The sequence below is a fragment of the Melanerpes formicivorus genome, unplaced genomic scaffold (genome assembly GCF_026170545.1).
Source record: "Melanerpes formicivorus ecotype bairdi unplaced genomic scaffold, bMelFor1.0.p_v2 SCAF_9, whole genome shotgun sequence".
NCBI classification, from domain to species: Eukaryota; Metazoa; Chordata; class Aves; order Piciformes; family Picidae; genus Melanerpes; species Melanerpes formicivorus.
Window position 1 is genome coordinate 3198456 of NW_027142361.1, and position 25083 is coordinate 3223538.

General features: G+C 43.3%; 1 protein-coding gene across 20 annotated transcripts in view; it reads right to left on the reverse strand.

Annotated features, from left to right (window-relative positions):
- Nucleotides 1-25083, reverse strand: part of DST (dystonin) — a 523559-nt gene that overhangs the window by 246813 nt on the left and 251663 nt on the right. For 19 of the 20 annotated variants that reach the window (XM_068142981.1, XM_068142971.1, XM_068142968.1 and 16 more), the window contains 2 exons: nucleotides 24225-24302; nucleotides 21128-21220 (listed from right to left, as the gene is read on the reverse strand). In XM_068142981.1, the coding sequence (XP_067999082.1) occupies nucleotides 21128-21220; nucleotides 24225-24302 (171 nt within the window). Of the gene's footprint in view, nucleotides 1-6801; nucleotides 7803-21127; nucleotides 21221-24224; nucleotides 24303-25083 lie in introns of those variants that run through there. The other variant, XM_068142974.1, reaches the window with a different exon arrangement.

Here is a 25083-nt window from a genome sequence, read left to right on the forward strand (position 1 = left end):
CTGTAAAATCTAGGGAACTCCTCCACAGTCTAAGACTTCCTTTCTGTTGGTCATCGTTATTCTTTGGTATTTCAAAGCAAGTAAGCAAACTAGATATTGTTTCAGTAGCTTTAGCTTCTATTCATCACAGAACAGCCAGATTGCAATATAAATGAAGTCAACCATCTAGCACTTATCTGAACAACGCTTCTGAAAGAGATTGTCATCTGAAATGCCAGACGTGTAAGAAAAGCAAAACAAAACCCTACTCCACAAAAAAAAAACCAACCAAACTAACAAATCAACAAACAAACCTGTATTTTTTTTCCCCTATAATTTTCAGAAAGTCTTCTGTGTGTAATCCTTCAGTACCACATTTTAAAATATATTCACTAAACAAGTTAACAGTGCAATTTGCTAATGGCCATTCCTTACTGCCCAGTCCAAACCTCTAGCCTCCTTCACAGTTAAATGACCAGGGATGGTTATGTACATTTTAGACTGCAGAGAGTGCAATCACAGCATATTACAGGGCACATTAGATTCCTCTGGCAAGAAGTGACTTTAGATATCAAGGCAACTTCTGAAGGTCATACTTGTATCTGTTGTTACATACAACTAACACTTCTAGCTATGGACACAAACACAGGGAGAAATATTTTTTATTCTGAAAGTGACCATTAGTCAAGCTTGCAATCCAATGTTTGAGAGGCTAAGGCATGAATTTAGCTCATTACCCTAAGATTGACAGGTTTTCAATCAAAAAAATCTTCCAAGCACCCTAGTTGGCCATCTGAAGAAAAAGGAATAGACCAGGCTGGGTTTAAAAACTAAAATTGCTTTTCACTCAGGGAGGTAGACCATTTTAGTACAGGTTAAGGAACATTAACATTAGCCTGAGGCTTGAAACAGCATGTCTGTTTTCTAGATAAAGTATTTCAGATTTCAAGGTTAAGATTTTGGACTTTTTCATAAACACTGAATCCATATTTTAAAAGGATAAAAATGCATCAATCAAAAGCATAAGCTGCATTTTATTACACTTAAAAATTATGAGCTCCCTTTTGAAAAAAATCATACTAACTTGGAATTACTGAACATGTGAAATACTACCCTCACAAAATAGGAGGTCAGAGAGGAAGAGCACATTTTAACTTTGATAATCCCATAAGGACAGTACAGACACTCATCTACCAGCTATACATTATCATGAATATCTCCAACATCATTTGCCACAGGAAAGAAAAAGGAGACTACTAAATTAGGAACACTAGACCAAAAAATAGGTTAAGATCTTTTACTGTTCTGACCCTCAAAGCATAAAGTTTGTGTCAACCACAAATCTATCATTTACCTGCTATGAATTGTTACTAGAGCACATTCCCTCCTTAAAGCATAGAACCAAGTGTGTTTGCCTGAGTTAGAACAGTTGTTTGCTACAAGATACAGATCTCTGGATTATCTCAAAGTCTGTGAACTACAAGTTATGCAAGAAAAAGTGACAGAGACAATTCTTTGCACTGCCCTTCTATTTCAGGATCAAAGTCCTAACTGGCACTATTTCTTGTTTGTAACCGGGAGAACTAGTTCACTCCAGCTACTGAAAGAGTTTTTTCTCTGCCTGTAAGTTCCCTCTGCACCACACAATATAAAATATACATACAGCAGAAACCCCCAAGCTGTCTGCTTGCACTCATTTCAGTGATGTGGGTTTGAGCCCAAAGAGCATGTGATCACAAAAAGTCATCTCCCCTGACGTTACAGTTGGACTTTGTGAGTTTCCATTTGGCCATAAATTCAAATTCTCCTATTCAGCTCTCACAAGGCTCTGTGGAGCTGCAAGTCCAGCTTTGGGCAACACCCTTCAAGAAAATATTGGATCAGTTGAAGCAGACTGAAAGAGAAAAACAAGAATGAGAAAGCTCTAAAAATATGTTATCTGTTGGGAAGGACTGAAACATTTGGATTATTTAATCTGAAGTATGGAAAACTGAGTGGACATGTGACAATGGTCTTCAAATACACAAAATGCTGTTGAAAAGAATGGGATAAATCAGCTCCCCCGGAAACAGGAAACGAACTAATGAGTTTAAAATGAGCACAAAAATGTTTCCAGCTAAAATCACTTTTTAATACAAAAGAGAAATAAGCAATAAAATACTGGAAGTATGTGAATCCACTAATAAGGCAGACAGACAAGAACAAGGATCAGCGAAGAACAGTCTTCATTAAGACATCTTGCTTTCAGGTAGGCAGATGGCCCAGCTGATCTGCCCTGAGTCAGAACACTATCAGAGCACATCTTGTTTGAGAAAGTCACCTTGCTGTGTGAGATTCTAGGGCTGTAGACATTAGGTGCTAGCAGAAAGTAAAACATTTTTCTCTCAAACCTATTAGTGAGCACTCAGGAATGAAGCTTCAGAACCCCTTGCTTACATGACTTTTGCAACTAGAAAAACAAAGATAATGTGATAGCACATATATGAACAAAAAATCATAGTTGTTTTACATACATAAGAAAAGATGTTACAGAAGGAAACTCAAAGGAAGGAAATTCTAGCACTGGGAACTATGTAATTTCAGAGGGTACAATGTTGTACCTCTTACAGCATATATTAGCCAGCTGTACAGAGAACTCTCCTCTAGTGTTGCCTCTGAAAAGGAGCACACTTTCAAATATCAGCCATATATAAGCTGAGAGCACATTACAGCATGGATATCACAGTATCACCAAGGTTGGAAGAGACCTCAAAGATATGCTGACAAGATGAGTGGAGACTATTGGTCTGTTTAATTACAGCAAAGAAAATGGTACAAACTGAGCTTGGCAACTGCAAACATCTATTAAGTCAGGTTGATAACATGGAACTTTGTGGATTTGCATACATAACAGCTTTACTGTTTTGCATTGAAATATGAGATATGCAAACACTTGTTTAGTTCTCAAAAATAATCAAATCATGGCTTTGTAAAATAAGCTAGATCCTCAAATCTAGTCTTCCTGGATTTGTTTTCAGGCCAAAGGTAGGTGCTCTTAAAATTACTCATACTCAGAACCTTGGCTGGGGAAAGGGAACTGAACTCAAAACCAGACGTTTCAGCAAGTTGGGCAGTCTGGTGTGTCAGTAGATTTCATACTTAGACCATTATGAAGTATTTTATTGATATACATCAGTACTGTGTTGGTGAGGTGCTCAAGAAAAGTGTCATTCTCCTCCACCCCCCCAGCCCCTTACACCTGTGGTAACAAGGCATACATAGTTTCATAGTTTCATAGTTTCATTCAGGGTTGGAAGGGACCACAAGGATCATCTAGTTCCAACCCCCCTGCCATGGGCAGGGACACCCCACACTAGATCAGGCTGGACAGAGCCTCATCCAGCCTGCTCTTAAACACCCCCAGGGACGGGGCCTCGACCACCTCCCTGGACAACCCATTCCAGGGTTTCACCACTCTCATGGTGAAGAACCTCCTCCTCACATCCAGCCTGAATCTCCCCACCTCCAGCTTCATTCCATTCCCCCTAGTCCAGTCACTACCTGAGATCCTGAGAAGTCCTTCCCCAGCCTTCCTGTAGGCCCCCTTCAGATACTGGAAGGCCACAATTAGGTCACCTCAGAGCCTTCTCTTCTCCAGACTGAACAGCCCCAACTCCTTCAGTCTGTCCTCATAGGAGAGGTGCTCCAGCCCTCTGATCATCCTTGTGGCCCTTCTCTGGACACGTTCCAGCACCTCCACATCCCTCTTGTAATAGGGGCTCCAGAACTGGACACAGTACTCCAGGTGGGGTCTCACCAGGGCTGAGTAGAGGGGGAGGATCACCTCCCTCGACCTGCTAGCCACACTTCTCCTGATGCAGCCCAGGATCTGATTGGCTTTGCGGGCTGCAAGTGCACATTGAGAGCTCATGTTGAGCTTTTTGTCCACCAGCACTCCCAAGTCTCTCTCCTCAGGGCTACTTTCCAGCCAGTCACTGCCCAGCCTGTATTTGTGCCTGGGATTGCCTCGACCCAGATGCAGGACCCTGCACTTGCTCTTATTGAACTTCATGAGGTTGGCTTGTGCCCACCTCTCCAGCCTGTCAAGGTCCCTCTGGATGGCCTCCCTTCCCTCCAGCGTGTCTGCTGCACCACACAGCTTGGTGTCATCAGCAAACTTGCTGAGGGTGCACTCAATGCCACTGTCCATGTCACCCACAAAGATGTTGAACAAGACAGGTCCCAGGACTGATCCCTGAGGGACTCCGCTTGTCACTGGCCTCCACTGGGACATGGACCCATTGACAGCCACTCTTTGGGTGCGGCCATCAAGCCAGTTCCTTATCCATCTAGTGGTCCACCCATCAAACCCATGTGTCACCAGCCTGGAGACCAGGATGTGGTGCGGGACAGTGTCGAAGGCTTTGCTCAGGTCCAGGTAAACAACATCAGTTGCTCGCCCCTCGTCTATTAATTTTGTCACCTGCTCATAGAAGGCCACCAGGTTGGTCAGGCAGGATTTGCCCTTGGCAAAGCCATGCTGACTCTTCCCAATCACCTCTTCACTATTCTTTTGAGCGAGTAGTGACTCCAGGAGGATCTGCTCCATGATCTTTCCAGGCACAGAGGTGAGACTGACTGGCCTGTAGTTCCCTGGTTCCTCCTTCTTGCCCTTTTTGAAGATGGGGGCAATGTTTCCCCTTTTCCAGCCTCTGGGGACTTCACCAGATTGCCATGACTTTTGAAATATAATAGAGAGGGGTTTAGCAACCTCATCTGCCAGTTCTCTCAGTATCCGTGGGTGTATCCCGTCGGGTCCCATGGACTTGAACACTTTCAGGTTCTTCAGGTGATCACGAACCTGATCTGCACTTACAATGGGCAGTTCTTCCTCCCCGTCCCTGGCTTTGTCTTCCATAACATCAGGAGTGTGGCTAGAGGCCCTTGCAGTGAAGACTGAGGTAAAGAAGTTATTAAGTACCTCAGCCTTTTCCTCATCACTTGCCTTGTTGGAATATGGATGGAGTAATAACTGCAGCAATATTGGAAGCTGCATTACTCTAATTATAGAGGAAGATTCAGCAATGTTTGCCTGAACAGACAAGGCCTCAGCCTCTTTTACTCAGTAATGACATTTTGTTAAAATCAAAGAACATACCAAAGCTGTTCCTGAATTCCAGCTGAGATTAAGAGGGCAAAGGTCTCTGTGTATATTCAGAGGCTATTTATATTAGTGTGTACTGTGTGCTGCAACTGGGTGTGTTATCTGCATTTAAACACTAAGCTCAGAAAAAGTATAATTTAATCCCTGTTACACAAGTAAATTATATAAACAGAAGTGTAGTTAGATCTTTGCTGGAAAGAGTACCCTTGGCTTCCACCCATTCCCTCTGTTCACTCAACTCAAAATTCAGATGTCCCTGTTGAGCAAGTGGAATCGATTTTGGACCAGATCCTGGTGTGGTGGGTGGAAGGGCAAGGCCAAGAAGCCTCCTCCCTTCCCCCTTGTAAAGTAAAAGGGAAAAAAAAATTGAAGGGAAAAGAAAAAAAACTCGCAAGCTGAATTAGCAAAGCAGTGGAGCTATATTTACAAAGCGATGTAGGGTTTGCAGGGAGATATTTACAAATTTACAATATCTACAATATATACAAAGATATACAACAGAGTAACACAGAAATGAGAGTGAACCCCTCTCGGCAGAGAGGGGGGTTCCCCACCTCCTCTTTCCCCTCTCTCCCCCCTTTCCCCAGATTAGGTTAGAAGAGAGAGAGAGCGAAAGAAAGAAGTTAAAAGCAGTTTTGTGTTAATTGGAAAGGAGTTAATACAGGCCTTATCAGTTTTTCTCTCAAGGCCGGAGCCTTGGCAGAAAGCCCAGCACAGGGACAGAGAGCAGCCGCACCGTAGAAAGGCGGAAGCAAGACTGATAGAAAAGTCGTGGAAATGTCCAGTTCACTCCCAGTTCCGAAAAGTGCTTCCTCCCACTTCACCAATGAAATTAGTTTAGACTATTCCTTCCGTTTACCAACTTCCGTCCACCATATTCCCTTTCTTAAGGGGGCAACGTCAACCGGCCACACCTGGTATTGATGTTTGACTCACACCTACAGATTACAGTTGTGCTGGACATGAATGGCACAGAACTGCTACTATGGACTGAATTGGTATGCTTGGCTAACACCAGACAATAATTTGCTTTCCTTACAATATTCTGCAACTTAGCTCATACTTCGGTTTCTTGTAAAAGGAAAATAATCCTACCCTCAGAGGAAGATGGAATTTCAGTAATGAATATTAATAGGTCATGCAGACAATTTGGGAGATCTTTTAAAAGAAGTATAGACCATTATTGGGATGATTTATGTTCACTTTTTCTATTTAAAGCTGCCTACATATTTCTACCTTTCTTCAGTTACTATTGTTCATAACTGAAAAGAATTAAAAATATTCCTTTCCTTGATACAAAACCCAAAGATATTACAAGGCTGTCAAGAGTTGGTAAGAAAATTTACTGCAGATATTGAATGTGAAATTAAGTCTAAAATTCCATCCACCTTCCAGAACCATTTTAACATTACAATACTTGTCCTAAATTAGGAAACGAATCAAACTGTAGACAGCAAAACAGCACAAGGAAACAGCAACACTCCTGAAGTACAGAGGTATTATGTACACTGTGAAAAAGACTAAGGAATAGGTTCTGTCCTATGACCAGTTCACTATCATAACATGTAAAAGGCTTTGTATAGAGAAAATTGATGGTATTATTTAAACTGTAAAAATACTCTTTCAGTACTTACTCTTAACTAACTTTCAAATGTAACGTATTGTGCCAAAATATTTACCTTGCTCCTGTTTGGTGGAATGTTAAGTAATGCCTTTTTTTTTGGCAACTGGGAAAGTACAGCATCAAAAGAATAGTATCTCTTTTGTTCAAGCAGTGAATCACTTTTCTTTTCAGAAATAAAGTGATGCAACTTTTCAGATTTAGTGCTTTCTGGGACATCTTCAACAATTCTCCAAGAAGTTACATTTAACCCAGTTTCTTCAGGTTGTCTCCCTAAAATGTGGACAGCAGAATCCAAGCTGGCTGCTCTTCTATAACAAAGACCACCAGAATTCTTCAGGAATGCTAATTCTCTCCGGTTGCCATCCTCTAAGTATTTCCTCTTCCATGTACAGTGTATCTCAGAACTCCTGTCATGTTCCTTTAACCACGTCTCTGCTTCATCAGACTTGGTGAGCCTCTGATTATTACCACAAAAACTATCCCCATGAAGAGAATCACTCTTTTTTTCACCCAGTAAAACTTCTGCTTTAACAAGATCAGCCAAAAGGTTTGTACTCACAGGCAGAGCATAACCAGTCGCTGACACTCTTCTGGGGAAAGAATCAGCCAATCTCACACTCTTGGGATGAATCTGAATGTTTTCTGAAATTCCCACTTCATGATTGCCTTTTTCATCATTTTCTTTAACCTGTTCTGAATCTGATCCCTCCTCAGCTGATTTTTCATTCCTTTTTCTTCTCAAATATTTTCTTCCAGGGGAATGTTTAGCTGGACTTAAGGGAGCTTTGGCAGGATCTAAAAACTGTTCCTCCTTTTCAGCCCTCACACATCCACAGACATTCCCCATTTGGCTTTCAGTAACTCACAGCTGCACAGCCTCATTCATTCCGGTGTATTTACATAGACTTCAATCTTCCTCAGAAAGTTAGGAACTGCCGCTTGCACCGGAATTTCTTCCAGACTGCACGTCCACCCTCCTCAGTATGAAGCCATTTTGCTTATGAGAAATGCACACGCAATAAATGCTGTAGTGCTGTGCCCAGGCAGGGCCAATGTCTGATTAGACACTGTGGCTTATTTCTGGCCACCAATCCTCTTAAATAAACATCGCTGCTTCAGCACTGGACTGTAATGCTGATGGCCTTTCACAGAGATGACATAGTATTTATGAGCAACAGAGAATTCTTACATGTATTTTAACTTCTTGTTTCATTTAGGTAATTCAAGCAAGATGAAAGTAGAAAACTATGCATCAACCTTGTTACAGTTTGAGCTGGGTGCCCCCCTGCAATGTTTACTTCCTGTGTCCAGAAGTCCAGCCCAGAGGGGTGGACACAGGAAATTATGTAGTATTTCATACCACAATCCTTTGCACCACTATAAGATGCAGTGCGGAGTCTAGCACTATCTCTTTTCTTCCTCCTCCGTCAGCTGGTAACTGGGGGAAATGTCTCCTGGCTTTGGGCCTGGCTAGGCCCAAGGCCACGGGGGGATGGGCAGTCTCAGATCTGGCCAGCTGAGACTAGCCTAGCAGTGGGAGGGGGAAGAAGGAGCCCTGGGGGTCTCGGGTGTACCCTCAGGTAGGGATGGGATCTCTCTGGGTCTGTTTTGGGATCTTTCTTTGTCACTATGCTTTTGCTTTTCTGTAAATGTTCACTGCTTTCTATTTAAACTTTCCATCACTTTTGCAATCCGTTTGTCTGAGTGTTTATTGTTGCCAGGGGTGGGGAAGGGGGCTGCCTCAACCCAGCACATTCTGGTGCGGCTTGCTGGTTTAAGGCAGCCCCCTTCCCCACCCCTGGCAACAATAAACACTCAGACAAAAGGATTGCAAAAGTGATGGAAAGTTTAAATAGAAAGCAGTGAACTTTTACAGAAAAGCAAAAGCAGAGTGACAAAGAAAAATCCCCAAACAGACCCAGAGAGATCCCATCCCTACCTGAGGGTACACCCGAGACCCCCAGGGCTCCTTCTTCCCCCTCCCACTGCTAGGCTAGTCTCAGCTGGCCAGATCTGAGACTGCCCATCCCCCCGTGGCCTTGGGCCTAGCCAGGCCCAAAGCCAGGAGACATCTCCCCCAGTTACCGGCTGACGGAGGAGGAAGAAAAGAGAGAGTGCTAGACTCCGCACTGCATCTTATAGTGGTGCAAAGGATTGTGGTATGAAATACTACATAATTTCCTGTGTCCACCCCTCTGGGCTGGACTTCTGGACACAGGAAGTAAACATTGCAGGGGGGCACCCAGCTCAAACTGTAACATACCACCCCTTATTTCATGCCATAATCTTTGCACCCAAACACATCATCAAATCAGAAATCTTCCGATGATATGTCCGGCGAAGTCCATATCTTCATCTGGGCGTCCACCCAAACAGTCTCTCATTCAGGCTCTAGTGTCAGTCCATTCCAGTTCTTCTTCCCTCATCTAGTAGAACCTCTCAGCGATGCAGAGTTCACTCTTCTGCAGTGCAAGCTCTTCATGGATCTGTTGGACATCCTGGTCACCTGGAAGGAACCTCACAACTTCTCAACCAACCTTTATTCCCATCTCTATTTACTCAGCGGCATGTTTCCACCCCTGGGGCAAGCCAGTCAGAACAATCAGGCTCTGACTGCTTCTCCACCCCTCCAGGAAAACAGCACGCTGAGCCTTTCACAACCCTGCACGGACCTATCCCAAGCCCAGTGCTGACCGCTTCCAGCCGCGGCCCGAGGCTCTACAGATGCATGTCACGGTACACCGCCTTCCCGCTAGGCGTTCACGTACCCAGACGTGACAGCATCCAACAACTTAACCTCCCCTGGCGGAGGGAGGGGCTGCACCACAACCTAGTGAGAAGAAGGGAGGTGGAGCCAGGTGCTCGGCGCCAGTTTCGGAACTCGTCCGAAAAAGTCGGGGAAGAGACTAGGGCCGGCCCTGCCGCAGCCCGAGCGCACGGCTGTGCTCACCGCCGCCGCAGCCCGAGCGCACGGCAGGTCCCGCCGCCACCGCAGTTCAAGTGGACGGCCGGGGACCGCGGCCGCCGCTCCGAGCGCACGGCCGGTCCCGCCGCCACCGCAGCTCAAGCGGACGGCCGAGGACCGCCGCCGCCGCTCCGAGCGCACAGCAGGGCTCCGCCCACCTCTGCCGCCGCTGTACAGAATCAAAATCGCCTCCACCCCTCGGGCATTCAAACGGCTTCTCCAGCAAAAGCCATGAGCACGTCCTCAGGGCCCTTGAGAACAGCTTTCAGCTGGAGTCCCCGTTCGCCCATAGGGAGTCGAGCTCGCCCGCTCGCCGCGGCTGGCCCTACCCCGCAGCGAGAACGGACCTGACTTTGATCTGCTCGCCACTGCTCCTCCCCCACTTCACTCCCTGCCGCTTTTACCGCTCCGCAAAGAATAAAGGTGGGGGAAGGCAGGTCCCGCATTCTCAAGCGGTGCCCCCATTCCGGTGGTTAAGAACCACCCCTGCTTGAAAATAGCAGGAGGGACTCTCTGCCACCGGTCACGCACCAGGTATCCCCCTGCAGTCCACGAGAACTTCACACAATCGCCCCAACAACAACACGAGCCCCCAGCTGCCAAAAAAACAAAACGATGCCCAGAACTAAATTTAAACTCCCTTATCTTTTGCAATCCGATCTGCAGAGTAGCCACAATAACCAACTCCTACTCCTGCCTGGCTCGCCAAGAATGTAAAGGGGTTGGGGGCAGATCCTCTGCCCACCTTAACCATCCTCTGCTACCAAGAATGTGCTGGGTTGAGGCAGCCCCCTTCCCCGCCTCTGGCAACAATAAACACTCAGACAAAAGGATTGCAAAAGTGATGGAAAGTTTAAATAGAAAGCAGTGAACATTTACAGAAAAGCAAAAGCATAGTGACAAAGAAAGATCCCAAAACAGACCCAGAGAGATCCCATCCCTACCTGAGGGTACACCCGAGACCCCCAGGGCTCCTTCTTCCCCCTCCCATTGCTAGGCTAGTCTCAGCTGGCCAGATCTGAGACTGCCCATCCCCCCGTGGCCTTGAGCCTAGCCAGGCCCAAAGCCAGGAGACATCTCCCCAGTTACCGGCTGACCGAGGAGGAAGAAAAGAGATAGTGCTAGACTCCGCACTGGATCTTATAGTGGTGCAAAGGATTGTGGTATGAAATACTACATAATTTCCTGTGTCCACCCCTGGGCTGGATTTCTGGACACAGGAAGTAAACACTGCAGGGGGGCACCCAGCTCAAACTGTAACAAACCTTTGAAACTGTGAGCTACACTCCAAATTCAAAAGCAAGCAGCGCAGCAAATAGCAAGGATTTCGTTAGCAGATTTGTTTTGCACTTGGTATGTTTTTATTATATATCCAAAGATCCACAGATGGTGAGAATAAAGTGAAGGATCAGAGACTTCTCTGACAGATTACTGACGGTCAAATTTTTATTTGTATGTGGAGTTTTCATAGCAAATCAGTTTAAACTGATTTGTCAGCTATAAATAACCTGCTGCTTCATTACTATTATACAAACATAGCTTGCTTAGGGGCAGTGGTGTTGTGTACCAGGAGTTGAAGCTTTGCCGCAGATTTAAATTTTCTGGCAAATAAAGATAAAAAAAATCCTAACAGCCAGTCTGCCCAGCAAACTGTCTGCAAAATTACTGTTTATAAAAATGGAGCTGAATCCTCCTCCCACACTCCTATGGTGTAGGCATCTCTGTGTAGCTCTGTATATAACAGCCCAGTGGTATCTCACTACTACCTGAAACTAGGTAGAAATGCACACTACAAAAATGCAAGCAAGTCTAATCACCAACATTAGAAAATATCTTTTTAAGTTTCCACTTCATTTCTGTAACTGATAGGCAAAACCTACTAAAACTGCCACACATCAGCAGGAAGAGTTGTGCATAGTTTCTCATGCTGAGAAAGAACTACAGAGTGACTTGCCAAGCATGATCAGGTGTTACCATAGTTTCCCTTGCTTATTTGAAAAAGAATGGCAATAATTAAACCCACAGACTTTATCCCAAGGGGCCAGTTCCAATGAAGCATTCTGTGACAGTTTACTGATGGGATCTAGAATGAATAATACAGCAAATGAGTAGGAACAGCTGCCAAAGGATTTCCAAGAATACAAATGGTCATTGCTGATTTACAATAATAATAATAATAAAATACCAGGTTGGAAGAGACCTTCAAGATCATCGTGTCCAACCCATCAACCAATCCAACCCACCTAAACAACTAAACCATAGCACCAAGCACACCATCAAGTCTCCTCCTGAACACCTCCAATGATGGTGACTCCACCACCTCCTCAGGCAGCCCATTCCAATGGACAATCACTTCCTCTGTATAGAACTTCTTCCTAACATCCAACCTAAACATCCCCTGGTGCAGCCTGAGACTGTGTCCTCTTGTTCTGGTGCTGGCTGCCTGGGAGAAGAGACCAACATCTGCCTGTCTACAACCTCCCTTCAGGTAGTTGTAGAGAGCAATAAGGTCACCCCTGAGTCTCCTCTTCTCCTGGCTAAGCAGCCCCAGCTTCCTCAGCCTCTCCTCATAGGGCTTGTGTTCCAAACCCCTCACCAACTTCGTTGCCCTTCTCTGGACTCGTTCCAGCAAGTCAACATCCTTCCTAAACTGAGGGGCCCAGAACTAGACACAGTACTCGAGGTGTGGCCTAACCAGTGCAGTGTACAGGGGCAGAATGACCTCCCTGCTCCTGCTGGCCACACTGTTCTTGATGCAGGCCAGGATGCCATTGGCCCTCCTGGCCGCCTGGGCACACTGCAGGCCTACCATCGACCAGCACCCCCAGGTCCCTCTCTACCTGGCCACTCTCCATCCACTCTGACCCCAGCCTGTAGCACTGCATGGGGTTTTTGTGGCCAATGTGCAGAACCCGGCACTTGGATGTGTTAAATCTCATGTTGTTGGATTCTGCCCATCTGTCCAGCCTGTCGAGGTCCCTCTGCAGAGCCTCTCTACCCTCCAGCAGATCAACTCCTGCCCCCAGCTTGGTGTCATCAGCAAATTTACTGATGATGGACTCAATGCCCTCATCCAGATCATCGATGAATATGTTGAAGAGGACAGGGCCCAGCACTGATCCCTGGGGGACACCACTGGTGACTGGCCTCCAGCTGGATGTGGCACCGTTCACTACCACTCTCTGGGCCCGGCCCTCCAGCCAGTTCCTAACCCAGCACAGAGTGTAATGGTCCAATCCACGGGCTGACAGCTTAGTCAGCAGTTTGCTGTGGGGGACGGTGTCAAAGGCCTTGCTGAAGTCCAGGTAGACCACATCCACAGGCCTCCCCACATCCACCAGACGGGTCACCTGATCATAGAAGGAGATCAGGTTGGTCAGGCAGGACCTGCCCTTCCTAAATCCATGCTGGCTGAGCCTGATCCCTTGGCCATCCTCTAAGTGCTGTGTGATTGCACTCAGGATGACCTGTTCCATGATCTTGCCTGGCACTGAGGTCAGGCTGACAGGCCTATAATTCCCGGGCTCATCCAACCGGCCCTTCTTGTGGACGGGCACAATGTTGGCCAGCTTCCAGTACCCTGGAACCTCTCCAGGGAGCCAGGACTGACGAAAAATGATGGATAGTGGCTTGGCCAGCTCATCTGCCAGGTCTCTCAGAACCCTAGGATGGATCCCATCTGGTCCCATGGACTTGTGGGAATCCAAGCGGCTGAGAAGAGCTCCAACTGCCTACTCATGGAACATAGGGAAACTATGCAGCTCCCTGGCTCCTTCTGCCAGCTCTGCAGGCCAGCTGTCTGGAAGACATTCTGTCCTGCTAGTAAAAATTGAGGCAAAGAAGGTGTTAAGTATCTCTGCCTTTTCCTCATTCTTTGATACGTTTCCCTCCATGTCCACCAAGGAGTGGAGGTTCTCCTTACCCTTCCTCTTGCTATTAATGTATTTATAGAAGGACTTTTTGTTGTTCTTCACAGCAGAGGCCAGTCTAAGCTCCAAATGTGCTTTTGCCTCCCTAATTTTCTTCCTACATGATCAAGCAACATCCTTAAACATTCCGTGGGTTGCCTCACCTTTCTTCCAAAGATGATACACCCACTTTTTTCCCTTAGTTCTATTAAAAGTTCATTACCCATGCAGGCTGGCCGTCTGCCCTGGCGGCTCATCTTCCGGCACATTGGCACAGCCTGTTCCTGTGCCTTCTCTCAGACTTCTCTCAGAGCACTGGGATTAAATTTGACAGTAATGCTTGAATGATTTTATAACGTAACACTGACCTGGTGGACAATTGTACCGCTGGTAAACAGCCAGCTATATTCAGGCACAATGCTAACATGCTTCTTCACAAAGCAGATGCTTATGCTGTGACCACAGTCTTATGTGGCATGGATTTGCATTTATATTTGTAGTATGCTTAACATACAGGTGAGGTTGGGACATTTGCTCCCTTTACTCACAGTTGGAAAAGCTGCATCGTAGTCAGCTTAGAAAAGTGACACTCAGCCAAGAACCAGAGCACTCACTGATATAAAATACACTTCCAAATACGACTGAGAAATGGGATTGAGTTGGGCCCTGATCTGACACACCCCCACACACCCATTAATTAACAGAGAACCACATTGGGGGGGAGGGGAAGAAGAAAAAGCCTTTGTAAGTGACATTGCAGTGTTTGTACACATAATGGCTTTTGTGCCTGAAAATATACCTCACTTTCCCCTCTCTCATCAGAAAAGATGATTCAGGGCTTTGCAGTGCAACAGACCAAGACTGATTTCATTTCACACAGATCTAGCTTCTGGTTTAACATGATGTCTGATAACAATAACATATGGCTAAATACATCATAATATAATAATATTACAATACTGCATTATGTACTCCTGGTTATCTTGAGAAAACGGAAATTAAGTAAAATATGTTAAAGTATAAAGCATTTAAATGAACAATTACAAGTTTCCATGCTATGTTAACTAATAAAAAACATATTAAATATAGACCACAAGTACACTGCTAACATTATTCTTCCTCCACAAGCTTCACAGGAGTTAAGAATGTGCTTAAAAATACAGCAAATTTAAATTTTCAGTGCAAGTGTATATTTAAATTAAGACACTGAGATTTTTAAATAATCATTATGTTAGGCTATTTAACCAAGTTTTAATGGGCTGTGATTTAGTATGTACTTTCTTTAAACTGTTTACATCTGTTTAGCATGATGCCACCTTCTTCCAGACAGAAAATATCCCTGAAACATCCTCTGTTATTTCAAAACTGCTGTGACAAATCAGAGACACACAGTCATAAAAATGCCAAATCAAATCTAATTCAAGACAGGTCAGGAGAAACACCAATTGTTATTTTACAGCTGACAAGCTGCATTTTGTAATGTAATCAGTAATTTAGAAAGTCTCTGATCTCACACATATTTCATATGTATCTTCAACTCTGAATTGCCTACTCTTAAGGAAAAAAAAAAAATCAGATCAGGTGCCTCTGAAGTACAATTTAAAAACAGAGGCAGCAAAACCTCAAAAGTCAGTTCTGAAACACTGGTTACGAGATCAGTGCTCCAAATAATCCCATCTTAATACTGCATATCTCAGGTCAATTTAGTCGAATGCACCTTGTGTATCTGTAGCTATTCCTACAATTTCTAAATGTTATCTAGCAATAAATGTATTTCAGTTATATCTCTGCAGATTATTAGTAGTATTTGTGCCTTTCTTTCTATAAATAGGCAAGAATATGTATAAATACTTCGGTTTGATATTTAATATCCAATTTAACAATATTTACCAGCTGATTCTGTGTGAAAAGGCTAATACATCCCTACCAACTATTCTTTCTGCTTTTACTTGTTTTTCTGTGAACCAAAAAGAAACTGCATAGTCACTTATGCTCTTGGACCTGTGACCGTTTGAGGCTGTCCCCTTAAGAAAGGGAATATGGTGGTCGGATGTTTGTAAACGAAAAGACGGATCTAAACTAATTTCATTGGTAGATTGGGAGGAAGCACCTTTTGAACTGGGAGTACAGCAGAGTATCCTGGGCATTCCTGCACTTTTCTGGTCAGTCTGTCTTCCCCCTCCTTCGGTGGCTTGCAGCTTGCAGCTCCTGGGCTTTCGGCCAGGCCTGACCTTGAAACTGATAAACTGCAAGGCCTGTATTAACCGCTTTCCAATTAACACATAACTGCTTTTAATTTTTTCCTCTTTTCTCTCTTTCTAACCCTCTCTGGGGAAAGGGGGAGAGAAGGGGGAGCAGAGGTGGGGAACCCCCTCAGCAGAGGGGGGAACTCTCATTTCTGTGCTACTTTATTGTATATTTTTGTATATATTGTAAATATTGTAAATTCTGTATATTCCCCTGCATATCCTATATTGCTTTATAAATATACAGCACCCACTGCTTTGCTAATTCAGCTGTGAGTTTTTGTTTCCTTTCACTTTTCCGGGGGGAGGAGGCCTTTCTCTTCCAACCCTCGACAGGACCAAAGAAAATATCAAGGCTAAAAGAACTGACAAATTTAATTTATATCAGTTATGGTTTTTTTTTAATATATTTGGAAAGTCTATGCAAAATCATATTCCATGTTAAGAGAAGATGGCATGTGAAAGTGTAACTAAAACAAATCGATCACTTTCAGCTAACTGAAACTCAATACTTTCAGCTAACTGAAACTCAATAAAGTTGTCACTTTGGTCTCAGCAAGAAAAGAGAAAGAGAAAATAGGATTAAAGTGGGGATTTAGGAAAGGGAAGCTGGAATTTCTTCTAAAGCCTGTTTTCTAAAGAAATATGATATCCCAAGCATCAAAAGGGGCTACCACTGAAGCCTATGAGAACTATCACAATATAGTGAGTACTTGACTACACCAGGGGCTTTGTCTCAAATATATGATTAGATCTAAATAGAAGCTCAGTGATGACTAAAGCTAAAGATCCAGATGATCAGAGACATAAATGATATCCACCAATGCTGGGAAGTTTTAAGGAGAGTTTAACAAAATACTTTTTCTGACACATTATTCAGTATTCAGTATTCCTAAGGTTGGAAGAGACCTCAAAGATCATCAAGTCCAACCTGTCACCACAGACCTCATGACTAGAGTAGGGAGGACACTACTGCCCACTGCAGGCTTGAACTCATGACCTTCCCATTAATGGTCTGATGCACTACCAACTGAGCCACCTGAGTGGGCCAATGACATACACTCTTAAGAAGTATAACATGAATAACATATTAGACCAACACTTCTCTGCAATTCAATCTGTTTTATGAGCTGCTTAATCACAAAGAAGAGGTTAACAGTAAGATAAGGCAAACAAAAGACTACCACTGGGACACAAAATAGTTTATGCAGATTTGTATGGGTTTGCATTTAGCCTAAATCATTCCTAAATTCGTTCTAATACTCAGAAGGATTTTCTATTTTGAGGAATTGTTTTCTTCCAGATAAGTTCCATGACTCAGAGAAACAAGAAGCCACCAAAAACAGCCAAGAAAACCCCGAAGTATCTCCAGCATCTTGACTACCCATGTTGCAGTGCTATTAGAATACACTTAAATGGTGGAGCAAAAGCAGACAGCTCCTTATCCTCACTGAGAAGTTAACTACTTCTGCCAATATGGGAAAATATAAGTGGTAATTCAGATGTAGGTGTTTACATACTCATGTTTACATGCTGGCTCAGTCTTGAAGAAACCCTTTAATTCAGTGGGGAGCGGATTTAGTTTCCTAAACATGGGCTTCCAGAGCTCTCCAAAGTATTTTGCTACATCCCAGCTGGCCTCCAACTGCAAGTCTAGAAGAGCATGGGTCCCTCATAGATCTAATGTCTCAAAGAAGTCCATGTGCACACCCTGTCTTTAGGAAACCAAATCAGAAGCCCTGCAGATCTAGTTAGGACAGTCAGCAGATACAGAACTTGGTTAGAGAAGGGCCATGAGGATGATCAGAGGGTTGGAGCTCCACTCTTATGAGAACAGGCCGAGTTGGTGGTGGTCAGTTTGAAGAGAAGGCCCCAAGGAGCCTTTATTGTGGCCTTCCAATATCTGAAGGGGGCCTACAAGAAAGCTGGTGAGGGACTTCTTAGGGTGTTGGGTAGTGATAGGACTGGGGGGGAATGCATCCAAGCTACAGGAGGGTAGATTTAGATTAGATGTCAGGAAGTTCTTCACCATAAGGTTGGTGAGATAGTGGAACAGGTTGCCCAGGGATGTGGCAGAAGCCCCAGCCCTGGAGATTTTTAAGGCCAGGCTGGTTGTGGCTCCTGATTTAGTGGAGGGTGTCCCTGCCCATGGCAGTGGTTGGAACTAGACGATCCTTGCAGTCCCTTCCAACCCTGACAATTCTGTGAATGTTTCACACCCTGAAGTGGAGATATCAGAAGCAACTCAACTGACCATCTGAACATTTGAGACTCTTAAAACTCTCTGGGACATCTACTTGGGGATAGCAGACACACCACAGGACACATGGAAACTTGCTTCCCACTAAATGTGTTGCTGGATATGCTGTGTCATCTCAGACAACACTGAGCACCTATGCTGGATAATGAAATAGCTCAGTAGGTGCTCTAGGAACCTACTGCAAGTAATCTGAATTGCTCCAGCAACCACACCCACTGTACTTAAGCCCTTCAGGCCTCAAATCTGTTACTAAACACATTTACCACCATTTAAAATGCAGTGTATCTGCAGATGATAGTGAGTTTCTTGTTAGACCTATGTCATGTTCCTCATAGTCACATGGGTGTCTCATACAGCTCCCGTAACACAGAGGTTTACGTTTAGTCAAATGAAGCAAACCTCTAGTAGCTTGCTTTCTAGGCTATACAAAACATATAGATTAAACCTCTCTAGCTCATATCACTAGATTGTAGGGACATTATAGATACTTAATGCATATAAGCACAGCTCCCCATAAGCACCTGAATTTTGACAGTGTAACTTCAAATAAATTGTGCGGTTAAATTTACAGGATTACTCCATGCTTCATCTCTTTCAGAAGGCTGATGTTAGACTTTTCTGTCCAGATTTTTCCCTCACTCAAAATCTAAGTGTAGCCAAAAAGTTGTGTGAAATTTAAGTAGGCACAATCTTCTGAACTTCCCAATACTTCTGAACCCAAATCAGCTACAAACAGATGATGACACCAACTTACTACAAAGGAAGAAGCATGCAGGCAAATACCAAGGTAAAACAGATTAGCACAGTGAATGTCTTCCACAGCACCTTACACATCTTTTCTGCATTCACTGTAAGTACTGCAGCCATTAATAGCAAAAAGAATTTTTTTTAATTGTTCTCCAATTATTTCATATGTACTAATGAGGCTTAACAGTTAGTCCAAGAATAACTATAAATTCTTAAAATTATTTGAACACTCATTTCTTAAAGGTATTATTATAAAAGAAATAAAGCTGACAGATCTCCAAGATCTGAAACTGAATTGTATTGTTAGAAATTTAGTTGGTACATACTGGGGGTCAGGACAGAGGGAGGGAAGCATGTTTCACCCACAATTTAAATGCTTCTATGTATTTCCCTGGTAGCTGGCTACCTTACAGGGGAAATCCTTGTAATACCAGCTCATCTAAATCAGTTTATAGAAAAAATTTTCCTTACCATCCTTTCTTCTGGCTCTAACTAGTAACTTCACTTTCTGTAAGCATCTAAAACTGTCAGAGGTCTTGTGCTTCAGATAGCAAAACAAACTTAAGTTTCATCCTGCAGAAACCTATTCATCAGGTTCAGAAAGATAAAGCATACATCGAGTAAGTCAATTTCCCCTAACAGCTTCTAGTACTAAGTTTTTGGTAAACCTTATTTTGTAAAACACAGCAACAATCAATTCCTTCCTGTTCTGTGGGTCGTGCTTAAATACATCTAAGCCAAGCCTTCATTCTCCGTATAACTGAGAACTTCAGGTCATTGCTCTGTGGGAGCAAAGACTGACATGACAGGGGGCATCTCAGAGAACTTCAAGTCACTGCTGCTGGTGGGCAGCTACTGGTTTCTCCTCTACCCTGTGCACTGGCCTGGGCTAAGTTGTGTATCCTGTTTAGACCAGACCAGGGCCATGTTGGCCCTATTCATTAACATCTTCTGTTCTGTCTTAAGATTTGCAGAAAGGCAAATCCCAGAAGCCTTCTGGCCTTTTTTAAAGAATCTTTTTCCCAGTCATAAATCCAGTGCAGGCTATTTCTAAGTGAACCACGCTTTTTCCATATGATCATGTAATTTTCTGATCATTTAAAATGCCTGCACAGCAAGGAGTCTAGCACTAACAATGCTGCAGTCACTAAATGGGAATTATCTGTCATCTGAATTACATCATCTACAGCCAAGGCCATTGTGAAAGGCTCATTCTGAGGAGCAATCTAACACCACACACTGTAAGGCTGCATTATACTGTACACAATCCTACCAGTGTCCAACAACCAGAGTGCCACCTAGTGTGACCCATGTGGCCAGTGCTCAGGCTACAAACAAATGCTGAAGTGTTAGGGACGGCCTGAAAGAGATGAGAGTAGGGCTTGTTGAAGGCTTCTCTGAACAGCAGAGAAGTTCAAATCCAGAATGTTGTAGTTTGAGCTGGATGTCCCCTGCTATGTTTACTTCCTGTGTCCAGAAGTCCAGCCCAGAGGGGTGGACACAGGAAATTATGTATTTCTTACCACAATTCTTTGTACCAATGTGGGGTCTAGCACTTCCTCTTTCTTCCTCCTCCGTCAGCCAGTAACTGGGGGAGATGTCTCCTGGCTTTGGGCCTGGCTAGGCCCAATGCCATGGGGGGATGGGCAGTCTCAGAGCTGGCCAGCTGAGACTAGCCTAGCAGCGGGGGGGAAGAAGGAGCCCTGGGGGTCCTGGGTATACCCCCAGGTGGGAATAGGATATCTCTGGGTTTGCTTTGGGATCTCTCTTTGTCACTGCACTTTTGGCTTTCTGTAAACATTCACTGCTTTCTATTTAAACTTTCCATCACTTTTGCAATCCATTTGTCTGAGTTGTTTATTTCTGCCCGTGGTGGGGTGGGGGCTGCCTCAACCCAGCACACAGAAAAAAAAATTAAAACTTTTTAGTATATTTTGATACTCATCAGAAGTCTGCAGCATAAAACAAGACCAGTTTGTCCAAATACCAGAAGGAAGACATCAGCTGTTGTCTTTAGGGATGTCCAAGATCCAACCTATTTTTTTCTCACAAACAGAAAATCAGCAGATGCCACCTTCACATCCACTTTACATCATGAAATAAGACACATCAAAACCTTAAAATACACCTTAGAGAAGAGACAGAATCTGTATTTTTGCACAGCCTATATGGAGTCCAGTCTACACTGGCACATTCATTATAGCTGTACACAAGAATCTAAGCAAAAACATACTGTCAAGCACAACTAGACTTACCTGAAAGTGCAAAATTATGGTCCATATCAACCCCAAAGTCAGTTTGGGATTCCCATCTGTTATGTCATCATTTCTAATGTTAACCAGTTTCACCTGCAGTCATGGGAAAAAAGTGCAGACAAAATTAAATAAGCCACAAATACATACAGGCACAACTCAATGGATGTATTACTCCCTTCCTGAGCCTATGCTGTGTTTTTTCTGAAGCGCAGAAAGGAATAACATTCTGGTTGTAAGCAGACTGCCAGGAACTGCCTTCTCCCACCCATGCCAAGTTGAGAAGATTCCTCAGCTGTCACTACTGTAGCAGATATGCTCCTCAGGTCCCCTTCACCTCAGTCTGTGTCAGAGGGGGAAGATATGATAGAAGGGGAAAGGATATCAAAAATATGGTGATTTGTAAGTGCTCTGTCACTCCCAGGGCAGCTGAGACCTGGAAAGCTACCTGTGACCGTTTGAGGCTGTGCCTTTAAGAAAGGGACAGTGCTGGGACACTCTGGCTGAATATTTTGTAAACAAAGACAGGTCTAAATGAATTTCATTGGTAGATTGGTAGAACGCAGCTTTAAGTTTTAGTGCAGCTGGAATTTTTCTCAGTTCGTTCCTTTCCCTCTCCCTTCCAGATTGCCTGCTTCTGGGCACCTAGCCAGAGCGACCTTGGATAACAGATAAGCATTAATTTGCATGAGGCCTACTAACTCCCTTAATAACTGTCTTTTCTCTCTCTAACCCTTTTTGGGAAAAAAGGGAGGTAGGGGGAGAGAGCGGGGTACAGGGGGGGAACCCGCCTCTGTCCGGAGGAGGGAATTTCATTCTTGTATTCTTTATTTCTTTGCTGTATATTTCTGTATATATATTGTAAATACTGTCTGTATATACTGTATATATTGTGTATATCTAACCTGCCTTTTCACATTGCTTGTAAATATAGCATTCCTTTGCTTCTCTGAGTTAGCTGTGGTTTTTTTCCTCTTTGTGGGGGAGGGAAAGCTAGGCCTTCTCTCTCAACCCACTACACTACCATTGCCTTTCATCCTCCCCACACTCTCCTGCACCAAAGCAAAAATTCAGTGGCAGAACTGGCCTGATAGAACAATCTGGCTTGATAAAACCAGAAATTCAGGATCACATTTAAATAATCAATGGCTTAGTAATGACAACAAATCTTATCACTTCTGCTGCTGTACTCATTCACCATGCTATAAACATGAATAACAGGATTAAAACAAAAGCTGAGACTTTGCCACTCCATCCAGACTCGCATCCAGAGTCCAATAATTGTTTTCTTTCTCAGATTTCATTACATTTCACTGTGAATATTATGTATCCGTACAGCCTAGCAATTAAAGATGACTCAGATAAAAGGTATTTTGTGCTTATGTTAGTAAAGTTACATGCACGTGCTTTTTTTACATATACCCTGTTATCAACACTGAACAAGCAAAGGCATGTCCTTCTCTTGATCTGCAGACATAATCTTATTAGTGAAAAAATAGACAACCTCCAAACCAAAAACATTAGTCTCCAGAAGAGAATGTATTCTGTAATTTAAAAAGCAATTATAAACAAATCCAAATGTTTTCATCCCACCACATTATAAAAACTGTTTGTGCTTGGCAACTCCACAAGATAGTCAAATATGCCTTATCTTTGGGGTTTTTTCCTTTGTTTTTTTCTCATGTCAGCATCTCTCTGCCTGGAAATCACAATAAGCACTGTACTTAGAGGTTATACAGCCAACCTGAGCAAGTTACCTCCTAAATATGGTTTAGAAACACCTTAACAAGGGGCTGAAACTTTAATCAATTACAAGCCTTAATGGCAAATTGCCAAGACCAAAGCCTTACAAGCACTTTGTACAGCAGAGTACTGCCATCTTCATGAAACTGTGAGGCTGCAGAGAGCACAAAATTCTCAGACCACAATCAACAGCTAGATGATGGAGACTTGTGGTTCCCACCAACACAGGCACATTCATAAACATGGGGATTACCTGATGCTACAACTTCTGTGTTTTAATGCACATGCTCTGTAATGCATAAAATAAGGCAGGGTGCCACACAAGTCCAGAGCTCTCACTGCATAGCAATGCCACTGTCACTGTCATTTCAAGCAGTCGTTTGTTTACTTTGTAGTGTCTTCATTCAAAGGCTCATTACAGTTAACAGGAAAGGTGCTTTGAACTCAGTGAAGCAGGATTGAGCTCTCTGGGCACATGCATCACTCAGCAATCCAAAAGACAGTTTGCAGTTTCACTCGATGTACAAAGACATCTCAGTTTATAACTAAATTAAAGTATCTGTCTATGGTTTGCTACATCATATTTTTTCAAACCTTTTAAGTAGCAAATAATATTTTAAAAAATATTTTACAAATATCAACCCATCAGATGCAGGTTTCCAGTGTCAATTCATTTGGAGGTGGATTGGCAGGGAGGTAGAGTTTTTCCTTCCATGTATGTTCTGGACATTCTTTAACATTGCCAGTTTACAAAGGGAGAAGCAAGAATCAAGAATCCTGTCAGTGTTTAAAAGAAATTTAAAGCAGAAAAACTCACAGCAGTGGAAAACTGCCCAGCAATGTGGGCTTAGAGTGCTTGGCTTAAAGGACACACATGAAATTAAGCCTGAATCTTCCACAGCCCAAGTGACTCTGCCCTCTTTCTAGGGCATCAGTTTTGTTTTCATCAGGATCAGGGATTGAGAAAGTTTTCCCACAACAAGGAGCTCTTACAAAATGTTCTGATTTCTTTGCATCTGCATTTTGCGCTAAAAATTAGGTTGTGAACTACATGCCAGCTAGTGCCTAGGCAGCAGGAAAAACAGTTTCTAAAGGCAATTCCTGAGAATTTTACCTGTAATTTTCTCCTCTTTAACATCATATACCATATGGAGTGTTTTGATGCTCTTGCTCAGAGAAGGGTGGAATGAAGTCACCTTTGACACGTCTCTACTAATCATGTCAAACATGCAAGCCAAGCCTACAACATCAGCTGTTCTACAGCACACATAAAAAACCAAGGATTACGTATTCTTTACTTATGATCTGCAGGGGACAACATTTTCATTAATGTTTTTAATTACAATATTCACCATACCTGGCGTTTTTTCAAATAGTCAAGTGCAATCTGAACATTCTGCAGTCTGTGGAAACACATCCGACCTTTTTCTCGAGGCTAAAAGGTGAAAATGAGATCTGTGATATTTTCTTGTCAAACAAAAGAACAAACACTCTGATAAGAAAGATTCCATGTAGAATATTTGAAGAACTACAGTTTTAATGAATCTAATACCTTTGGTGGAAAAGTGTGCTTTAACAGTTACGGGTTTCTTTTAAATGTAGCAGAAATTTTTTATCACAGTGCATGGCAAGAGAGATCAGTGATCCCAAACAGCAACTTTGATCCATGCGGGCTGACAACTGCTTCCCTGCAGAGCACTACTAAGGCCAAGATGGCTTAAAAAGGGCCTGCATGAATCTACCTACAGAAAATAAACTGCAATACATTGTTATAAAAGGTGTACAGTATAGTAAGCAAAGCAAAATGCAAGTAATGTCATGGACCTTTATGTTGTTGTTTTGTAAACTGTGATGGAAAAGGTTACCTCTGTATGCAACTTCATGATTTCATGTTGTTTATTTAGAGCACGACTGCATAATCATTATGCTATCAATACATATTGATTTAAAGCATCTAATGAAGACAATACCTTCTTCCAAACAGAATAATGCAACATACACAGCCCTGAGTGCAAGTTTAAATTCTTGACTTGGGTAGAACATTATAAAATGAAAAAAAAAAAATAATACAACAAGTCACTATTCTCAAGGCGAAGTCAAAACTAGCAAGGAAATGCTGTAAGATAAGCACAAGTGGAGTGTCAATGGAAACATGGCAAAACTGCATGCAGTTAGTATAAAATCACCAAGAAGAAGAATCAGACAGAAGAAAAGCA